At 43.1% G+C, this 10,846-nt stretch overlaps 1 protein-coding gene across 1 annotated transcript; it reads left to right on the top strand.

Moving 5' to 3' along the window:
• The first annotated feature begins 5,121 nt into the window (after nucleotides 1–5,121).
• Nucleotides 5,122–6,174, top strand: ZNF474 (zinc finger protein 474). The gene has a single exon (XM_078066420.1). It carries the CDS (start codon nucleotides 5,122–5,124, stop codon nucleotides 6,172–6,174), a length of 1,053 nt encoding a protein of 350 aa, XP_077922546.1.
• Nucleotides 6,175–10,846: the final 4,672 nt, after the last annotated feature.

The raw sequence follows: 10,846 nt of genomic DNA, 5'->3' as shown, positions 1-10,846 counted from the left end.
ATGAGGAATTCTTAATCTCAGGAAACAAACTGAGGGTTGCTGGAGTGGGGGGTGGGGTGGGAGGGATGGGGTGACTGGGTGATGGACACTGGGGAGGGTATGTGTTCTGGTAAGCGCTGTGAATTGTGCAAGACTGTTGAATCTCAGATCTGTACCTCTGAAACAAATAATGCAATATATGTTAAGAAAGAAAAAAAGAAGAAGAAGAATGTAGCAGGAGGGGAAGAATGAAGGGGGGGAAATCAGAGGGGGAGAAGAACCATGAGAGACGATGGACTCTGAAAAACAAACTGAGGGTTCTAGAGGGGAGGGGGTTGGGAGGATGGGTTAGCCTGGTGATGGGTATTGAGGAGGGCACGTTCTGCATGGAGCACTGGGTGTTATGCACAAACAATGAATCATGGAACACTATATCTAAAACTAATGATGTAATGTATGGGGATTAACATAACAATAAAAAAATTAAAAAAAAAAATACAACTGTATCTCCTTAGAATTAGGTTCTAGTTATAGGTTTTATGCTAGGAAAAGACTCTTTAAAAATGGCTAAAATACAATTAGGTATTTATTTCTCTTATGTAAATTAAGGCTAAGGGTGACACCTGAGAGCTTGTATGGTGACTCCACCATTATTAGGGACTCAAGTCCATCCAAGTGTCTGCTCCGTCATGTCAGGGGTCACATAAACATAGTCTGGTCCACGATGGCTGCTGGAGCTCCAGCCATCACATCCATGGTTTAAGCATCAGAATGAAGGAAGGAAAGAGGAGCAGGTTGTGGACATGTCTTACACAATTCTGCAAAGGAGCCTGCAGACTTGTAGCTGAGAAATCATGTGCCCAGCTAAAAATTGGGGCTCTCTTAATTTGAGGAAGTTGGGCAAAATAATGACTGGTGGGAAACCAGTTGTCTCTGCCAGACTGTGGGAGGGATATTACCTCATCAATCATAAGGCTTGGTGTGAATAAGTCTATCAGCTCCTTTTTGAAAGTGGTGTTTCAAAAGTAAGGAAGACTGGTGAGCATATGAGGACACCAGGCAGGGGAGAATGGAGCCTGCTGAATGGGGTGGTTGGAGGATATTAAAGACAAACCTCCTCTATTTTATAATTTCGCTCAGAGCCAGCACCAGCTCAACTCCATCTTTCTTATTTATTCATTTGTCCATTTAAAGAATTTGGATTCTATACTAACAGGGAAAGGGTCATGCATCACATACATTTATTTTGTTTCAAAAGACTAAATTTACTTTTAAAAGATTTAATCCTTTGGTTGTGCTCTTCCCCAGCCCCCTCTTCTTTGATAGGGAAACACCTCCTAATGCCAAGATGGGTTTGGATTTCCATGGTTATTATATTCATCTTTGTGAGTGTCTCTCCCTTCTCGTGAACCCCAAAGGGCTTGGAAAAATGGCATCATCTTGATAAAGTGTGATGCCTTCCAAGACATTCTTTAAATATCCTGTGTGCAAATATGGTCAAAATGAATAATTCAGACCAACTGGGGTGAACGTTTCTCCACGGTTGCTTGGGGTAGAGCTGGCTGGCTTTGCAAAGTAGTTCTCTTTATGAACTCGCAACATTGCTTTATGATGTGTCTGCGTGGCAAGCCAATTTCTTAAGTGATTTAACTACACGTATTTAGTATTTTCCAGTACTTGTGCTTTTAGAACTAACATATAGGGGAGAGCCTCTGGCTGGGCTAGGCCTGGCCAGAATCACTGGTGGAAAGAAGCATCGCAGGGTTCTCCATTCAACCCTGCGGTTCCCCAAAATTTCACTTCTTCCGGCTACCTCATCTTTCATATTTTGATAACTTTAAGCACAGTAAGACAGAGATTTCAGGAGGACATTGGAGGAGGAAAGAGATGGTGGAAAAAACGATGAAGATACGGTTAGGAATCTGATGATGCTCTCATGTTTGCTGCAGAGAAAATATCAATAGCAGAAAAATGCTTATGTGCATGAAGATCTATCCCTAATCAAACCGGGGAAGGGGCTGCAAAGGGAGCAACCATCTGGCCTCTTGGGGCAGCCTTTGCTTTCACCCTGCACTCATTATACCACCCCAGGTCCCCCTGGCCCGTCCCCACGCCTAGGGATGTTGGTGCAATCAGGAAAAGGATCCGTGTTGTACAAGCTGCAGAGGGACAACGTCGTTGAGAAAACCACTTCCAGCAAAATAAAAAATGAGCCCTGGTGCTTCAGGAAAAAATGCTGCCTCCAATATCCCCAGTGTCTCTCTCTCCTGCTTTTTCCATCTCAGAGGATTTTCTCCACCTGCGCCCTGTTCTCCTCCTCCCTTCCACCTCTTCCTCCTCCTCAAGGGCCACACAAAGGCCGGTGGGACCTTGGTTACCTTCCCGTGAGACATATGAATCGTACATTAAAACCGGGATAAAAAACTAAAGAGAAGAAGCTCTGTTGGTGGAATTTGTGGCAGAATGAATCATGGAAAGAGCTGACTACCGGAGCCAAAGAGAGCTGGAATTGGTTCCCAGTTCTGTCATTTAAAAACGGACTGTCTTCTGACTCATAGTGTCTTCACTTATAAAACTGAAACAATCATACCTGCCTTCATCTGAGAATTAATTGAAACTGTGTATATAACAAATCAGTACAATATCTGATGCATAGTTGGTGTTCAGTAACTATTAGTCTTCTTACCTGATCCTAAGGGAGATAGGAGTTGCTGGGTCAAGTTATGGGGCCTCCCCAGTACTCTGATCAGCTGGGAGCAGTGTGTGTGTGTCTGTGTGTTTGTGTGTGTGTGTGTGTATGAGAGAGAGACAGAGAGAGAAACTGTGAGCAAGTTTAGGGGAAGTAAGGTTATTTAATTGCATTGATTTTTCATGTCTTCTTAAGTCCTTTTGTTATCTGCAGCTTCCTGGTATGAAGGAGAATGGGAAAGGAAAATAAGGATCCTTGGTAAACAAGATGCCAGAACCAAAGAAGCAGAGTGGTTTGGGGGTTATTTCCCCCATGTGCTGATAAAAACCTAATGAAATCATTTTCCTAGATTCCTTGTGTTTTTGAGATCCACTTTCTCTTTCAGATGGTGCCAGTCAGGTGACACATTTGGTTTCTGTGAGCTTCATTTTCTGTGCTGGCTATCCTGGGGCCAATGCATTCTTTTGTCACATGTGTTAATATCACTGTCTTAGGATCTGTCAAAATGAAGAATCGCTTGCTTTTCTGTGCCAGAGCTGATCCCATAGTCTTATTTGCAAAGATTCAGACCTTCCTTGGCACCAAAATACAGGAACGAGGCATAAGTCTTACAGCTCTTTTGGTCTTTGTGATATTACCAGCAGGCAGTCCCTGTGCCACCTGAACTCAGGGGTCTGCTGTGGTCTGCAGGGTCCAGCCTCAGGTCAGGCGCTTTTCCCTTTGTGATGAGGGGCTGGTGATACGGAGCCTCTCATCCAGACAGAATCCCCCTTCAGGAAATGAAGGAGGCCCTAAGACGTCTGACAGTAATCTCTCTTGGGGCTTAGACAATAATCTTTACCCTGGGTGAAACTGACTCATGCCTCTCCCCACGGTAAAAACTCCTTAGCCTCCTGCCCATGATGAGATTTTACCAACCTGCCCTTCTGGCTTGTCTGAGAAAATCATGAGCCATGTTTTTACAAAAATTATTTTGAAGATAGATAATATTTATCATAATATCTAGTATAGAATATAATTATATATGATTAAATATAATAATGTATTAATAACTTATTATTGATAATTAAAATAATTTAAATTTGAAATAATTTAAAATAATAGATTATAAATATAATATATAATATAATAATATATAATATACAAAAATAAAGTATATTTATAGATAACAGATTATATTATCTATCTTCCATATTATAGTTATTATATACTATATATAATAATATGTAATATATAACTATAATATATAAATAGATAATATTTATCTAATTGTATATTATCTGTCTTATCTAATATTTAACTAGTATCTATACTATCTGTATAGATATAGATACAGATAAGAGAGATAATACAAGGAATTAAGCACAATAGCTATATAAAGAATATAAAGAACATCAAGCGAAATCTGAGCATCTTCATCCCTGGGAAGATCTACAGATAATTTACCAGGAAGGGTATAGGCCAGGGTTGCATTCTTGGCTTGACATCTATGGCCCCAATTTGTTCACACTCCATTCCCATAATAAAGAAAAGTGGATACATGGTAGGTTATAAGAAGTTTACCCCCTCTGCGGGTTTTCCTGATAATACTCATAATATTCACTATTGAATTCCTTCTGCAGGGGTTCTTAACCTTAGGCTAATGGGCATTCATTAAGTGTGGCCTATTACTATATCTCGAATAAAATAGATATTATGACCAAAGATATTTGATCAATTATTTCAATAAAATTAGTTTCACTTGTGATAGTAAGATTTTTGTTTTTTGCCTTTAAAGCCATAGGCTTCAGAGAAACTATCGAAAGGATCCACAGCACTAAAAAGCTAAGAATCCCTAAGGGAGTGGAAAAGATCTTTCTATATTATCTGCAGTTTCATTAATTTAATTATCGCAGGTCTTAGTTCTGTCTTCCGGGGTCTCACCACCATGCCTCTGTCAGTTTGGGCCATGTGTGTCTCTGACATACTGTAATTGTTGATCTTCCTTTGCTCAGAACAGTACTTTCAATACAGTAATAGTGCGATTCATAGTGAAAATTTTCTTCAAATTTATTTCAACATTTACTGAACAAATCTTATGTGCTAGTTACTATCTAGCCAAAGAGGATACTAGGTTAAAAAAAAAAAAAATTACTGCTGTTTATCAACTTACAATCTAAGAGGGGTGTGGATGTGTGTGTGTGTGTGTGTGTGTGTGTGTGTGTGTGTGTAACGAGTTCTTGATTTATGTTTCCCCCACAGATCTTGGAGGCATCTGAGGTTTAATGAGGACTTTCCAGCATTCCAGACCGCTGCCCTGCAATGAAGCTCTGAGTCACGGTCCTTGAGTCTAAGGAGTTGGCAACAATGTGGAACCCCAGGACAGCCAACCTGACTAACCTTCACTCCGAGCAGAATCCCAAAATGAGTCTGGCCTGAAATCAGAGCAAGCCTACAGAAAGACTTGCTCCTTAATGGAAACAGGAAAGGAGAGAAGGGTTTGCAACAAATTGCAGCAGAGTTTCCACCATTCTAAAGAGCCCACCTTCCTTATCAACCAGGCCATTCTATGTGGTGACTCCCACTCTAGGCTTTTGCCAGACACAGAGCATGTCAGTCGTGTTGGAAAAATAAGGACAGGACCTCAGAAAACGAGACCTGGAACGGTGATACTCTCAAAACAGTCCAGTAGGAGAATTATGTCGGGAAGTCAGCCCAGCCCCCCCGTGATCCCCTCCCGCAGGCCTGGATTCCGGGTGTGCTATATCTGTGGCCGAGAATTTGGGTCCCAGTCAATTGCCATTCATGAACCCCAGTGCTTGGAGAAGTGGCGGGTTGAAAACAGCAAGTTGCCCAAGCACCTGAGGAGGCCAGAACCCTCCAAGCCACAGCCTCTCGGGGGCAGTGGGTCCTACAATCTGCAGGCAGTGAACGAAGCAGCGCTCCAGAGTTCCCGGTCTCAGCTGCTGCCCTGCGAATCCTGTGGCCGCACGTTCCTACCAGATCGGCTTCCTGTGCACCAGAGAAGCTGCAAGCCCAAGGGTGACAGGCCCGGAGCACCAACCCCCAGCAGTTCTGACGATCGTACTGGTCCCAGGAAGGCTGCTGGGGGCATCCCAGCCCGACCAAAGACTCTCATCTGCTACATTTGTGGTAGGGAGTTTGGCACTCTGTCCCTTCCCATTCATGAGCCCAAATGCCTGGAAAAGTGGAAAATAGAAAATGACCGGCTCCCCAGGGAGCTCCGCCGACCACTCCCACAGAAGCCTCAGCCACTTCCCACTGGACAGTCCAACCAAGAGGGGCCAAGTCAAGCTCAGCTGGAGCCCTGTCCAAACTGCGGCCGGACCTTTGCCCCAGACCGCCTTCTGGTACACCAGAGAAGCTGTAAAGCTCAACCCCGTGGGCCAGAAATTCAGAATTTGACCTTAGGAAGTAAAGGTGACCTAAAAGAGTCCACTAATTCCAAGCAGCAAAGGAACATGGCAGCACCCATGGTGACTGATAAGGTAATTCATGCCACATGAGATGCATTGGGTAGACCCATGGGTACGTTCCACCCCCCGGGGGAATGAGAGAAAACTATCCCCAGAATCAGCTGCCTCAACCCCTAGGTTGGTTTCTTTCAGTGCCTTATGTCTGCCTCAGTGCATCCTGTCCAAGTTGACCCCGTCGGACCCTGTATCTCGGTTGGCCAAGTCGATATAAGAACATCCCTGCCTGGTGGGTTTATAGTCCTCTTACACTCTGCCGCCTAAAAGAAAGAGAGATGGACGTCCTTCTTCCCTGATTCCTCATCCCAGTAATCCTTGGGAGAGACTGTTCTTTGGAAAATGAGTCATTAATGCTGTGTCTACATTGCAGAGATATAATTCCCATTCCAACAGCCAATATTTATTACCGGTTTATTTTAGTCATCTACCTTAGGAATTCATTTTTGGCAACACCGGGTTATGCTGAGTTCATCTTACTAAAATAGAATCTGTGTCAAAAACCCCAAATGACTTTAGCAACAATTAGGCACTGAAGCATTCACAGAAATAGACGCGCTCCTCAAAGACAGCATGTTTTCTTTTAACACTTCTGTGATTCTGATACGTGGGCGATTAACCCCAGGGCGCACTCCAAAGCGATGAGGTGTGGGTTCGTGGTTCCGGAAAGTGCTCGGTTCCCACTTGCTCAGTGGCCTGTGTTTGGGCTGGACAGCAGGCTTTGCTCCCCACTTGGGCACTTGGGAATAAGCATTACGCCGTGGCTCCCCAACCTGTATGCTGAAGTATTGTTTACCTGAAGGTTCACCATCAACCACAACTGGAGAAGAACGCTTATTGAGGGTGGCTCCCCACAAGACGTGGTCCGTGTGCTTTGTCCTGCCGTTAAGCCCGGGTTAATCTTTTCTCTATGGTTTGCTACCCAAAGCCCCCCACCTGTAGGGAATAGTTCTTTTTTTTTTTTTTTTTAAGTAGGCTCCACACCCAATGTGGGGCTCCAACTCATGAGCCCAAGATCAAGGGTCACATTCTTTAGTGACTGAGCCAGCCAGGCACCCCTGTCTTTTAATGCACTGCGTGGGGGAAACTGAGGTTATCCAAGCTATTCTAAAAGATTAAACCAGAAGGACTGGGGATTGCGGGGGCGGGAAGCAGCCTTTATTTTTACTGCAACTTTTCTTCCTTACTTTTTTATTGCATTACGTTGGCAACCTTCTAGTTAAACACTTTCATGTTTAAAATGAAATGATTAGAAACTTACTGGTTAAGTAGATTCCAAGTAGATTCCAAGACAATGACCATAAAGCCCAAGAGTCAGACTAAGAGAGGCTGGGCAAGTTTTCTGATGAACATTGAAGAAAGAATGGCTAGTTTCTGTGCCGAAATCAAAACCCACACTCTTAAGTGTGGCATGAACAGCAGGCTGGTCTCATACACATGATCTGTTTTTCCCATCTCCTGCCTGTTGCTTTTCTTCCAAAATGTGTGGGGTCTGGATTCAGAGATCACAAGAATCCATGTCTCAGGGCCACAAATCAGCAAGTCCGTTAGCTCTCTGACTCGCAGCCCTGTTTTCCTGAGTGTATGCATTTGCTTCACATGTTCTCAGCACAGATCTCGAGATAGGGAAGAGTGTGGTCAGGATTCCTGTGCTTGTTGTTGTAACACATACTTTGTGCCAACAGGCTGAGCACAGTGTGTTCTCACTCAGTCACGACTGCTCAGAGGTTGGCCTGGGCCCACGGCTTCACAGGAAGACACCTCCTGACTCAGCCAGTCGTCTGGAGGGGAGATGTCAGAAGGAGAGGTCACAGCGATGGCCCTCAGTGACTGGGGAGTTTAGATCAAAGTGGGGGCTGTCCGTCAGAACAAGGGCATCTAGAGGACGTGGCTCTGTCACAGCACCACCAATCCTGCTCCCGGACCCGAGGAGGCGCGTGTCAGCAGGAAGTTGGCGCTCACGGCTGTTAGATGTGTGCTGGCCCGTTTGGGGACCACACAGGCTTTCGGGAAGGGCATAGGAAGGTCATCCAACATAGGGTCCCTTTCGCTGCCAGACTTAAAGCAAGCTTGCATGACTTAAAATGGAGAAAACTGGTAGGCTCCAGAGAGACAGAGGTTCTCTTGAAGCAATGGACTTGACTTCCCTAGAAGTCCGCCTTTCAGCCGGAAATGTCTCCCGGGCGGTGTGGTTTTCTCTTTCAGTTACAATTTGATCCATTGCTGTTTTTCTTTCTTTGTGTCAATTGAAATTTAGATAGTACAATTTCTTTGTATCATTCAAAATTGAGATATTATGGAAAACCACCCATTTCCCATGAAGATCACTGCCTTGTGCACGATTAGACTTCAATATTTCATCTGCCGGTGACAGCCGACTTTTGGTTATGACACACACGCGTTCTTGTCACACTTCAGATGTGCGCTGCTTCTCTTGTCAGTCAGAATCTAGAATCCTGGGTCTGACTTCAGATCGGCATCAGAGCTTGCCTGATGCTCTCGGAGGGCTCAATCTCGTAGCGAATTCAGGTGAGGAAGAATATTTTCAGCACCGTAATCATGGTGCTGGGAAAACAATTCGCTCCAGTTGGGCAACAATGGCTGTTTCGCTGGCAGAGGGAAACATGCCTCCGCTCAGAATGTTCCTCCAACATAGACTGGCTCCGTTCTCTTATGACATGGGCCGTGCTGTTACCCTTCAATCAAATCTAAATACAAATAAATACCGCCTGAGACGAGTTCTTCTCCAAGACTTCCGCAGGCATTTTGCTTTAGCTCTGCTTGTCCCACTAACCACCATATGCGCTTGAATTGTCCCGTTGCTTCTCTTCCAGAATACAGGGATGAATTTACCCTTTCTGATCTCACAGGCAAGCTCTGAAGGACGCTAAGCAGTATGGAGCAGAGGAATAAAACCCTGAGTGAGGATCCTTATTTCAAAGGTGTGACGGCCCTGGGGTTGCTGCATCTGCATTATATGGTTTCATGAGCTGAATCACACTTTGTCTCTTTCCTCCAAAAAAAATGGAAAGCCTGCATAAGCAATCTCCACCGTAGCAAGATTTTAAAAGTGGTGATAAGCCCAGATGAAATGTTGATGCGTAATATGGAAACCCATAGATTATCCTTTTAAATGTTAATATTGCATTTATTTAGTCTATTACATTTTAGTCTATTTAGTAAGCCTACTGTCTATTTTAGTAAGCAATTCCCTAAGTGATGCTGAGGGGTACAGTAATAGAGGTCATTATTGCTCCTTATTTTAATATGAGTGGATAAATTTTAGTGCTAGCATTTTTATTTGGGAAAAAATGTTGCCCTTTTCTAGAACCCGATCATCTTTCATTCTTTGATTTCAGGCCCTTTCTGGCTAATTGGAACACAGATCAGCAGTTAATTAAATGTAACTACAAGCCAAAATGAAGCCTTGGTCTCATTATCTTTTATTGGTTAGATAATGCTTGGGGTTATTTCCTTTGAATTTTGCTTGTAACATGTGAAACATTGTTTCTAAAAATCCCCTACTGTATTACAAAATAGGTGTTCTTTAGGGAAATCATCTTTTTCTGTAAATGATTCTCTCTGAATCTAGTTTTAAGCTACCTTTGGCGTCCTAGATGTTTAGGTTTGAACTAAAATCCCATCAGACACATCTCTAGCATCTGGTGCTGCCATCTGGCGTTTTCTTTTAAAGTCAGGTCTCTATGCTGTCAAAAATACTGTTCTTCTTGTGTTACCTCCAGATATATTTGAGAAGGTGCCCTTATAATACAGACTGCAGTTATTTAGAGATACAGTTATATATTTGGTTTAACATTATGAATGCTGTTCCATGGCTAAGTATTCTCATTCTCTAAAGGCAAAACTCTCAGTGGGCATGTCACAATCAGAAAGACTGAGAAGGGGCAGGATGCATGTTGTCACCTTGTCAAATGTGTGTGCATGTTTGCATCTACCGGGTTAGAAGCATTTGGAATTTATATGAAAGCATGGAAGAAAGAAAACTGACTTTTTATTGAGTACCTTTATGATCAGCACTATATATGCATGATCTCCTTTGAATATTACCATAACACAGATATGATTTTCCCATTTTCTATCTGGGGAGACTGAGGTGAAGCAACCGGCCCAAAGTCACGCAGTGGGTTTGGTAGTGGGTGTCAGAGCCAGCTCTAATTCCAAAGACCTTATCTTTTCAAATCTAAGAGACATGGCATGCGTGTGATACAAAAAAGGTGTAAGTGTTAAGTACGACAGAGGACAGAAGTGTGTTTATTCAGCAAATATTTATTGTTAGGCAGTGGACTGAGTCCTAAATATAGAGTCATAAAAAAGACACAGTTCTTGATCTCATGGAGTTTTTATTCTTATGGAAGAAATAAGTACAGAATTCCAAATTGTGGCCTGCCAGATTTGAATACTACTGCTTTAGATGTCAATTATTTAAATGCTGTGAACAAAATCTATTAATCTTTTTTACAATTTCCTAATAAATGCAGGACTAAATGAAAAAAAAAAAAAAAAGAATTCCAAACTGTGATATGACAGTGTCTAATGATGGGAGGTTGACATTTGAATCTTGGTTAGAGAAAATCCTCTGGGAGGAAGTGATATTTCAGCTGCTACATGACAGGTAAGAAAGAATTAGCCAAGAGTAAAGATGTGGGAGGGAAGGGAATAGTAAGAGGAAGAGACATTCTGGCCAAAG

The sequence above is a fragment of the Halichoerus grypus genome, chromosome 2 (genome assembly GCF_964656455.1).
Source record: "Halichoerus grypus chromosome 2, mHalGry1.hap1.1, whole genome shotgun sequence".
Classification (NCBI taxonomy): Eukaryota; Metazoa; Chordata; class Mammalia; order Carnivora; family Phocidae; genus Halichoerus; species Halichoerus grypus.
This window is presented reverse-complemented; position numbering and strand designations above follow the sequence as displayed.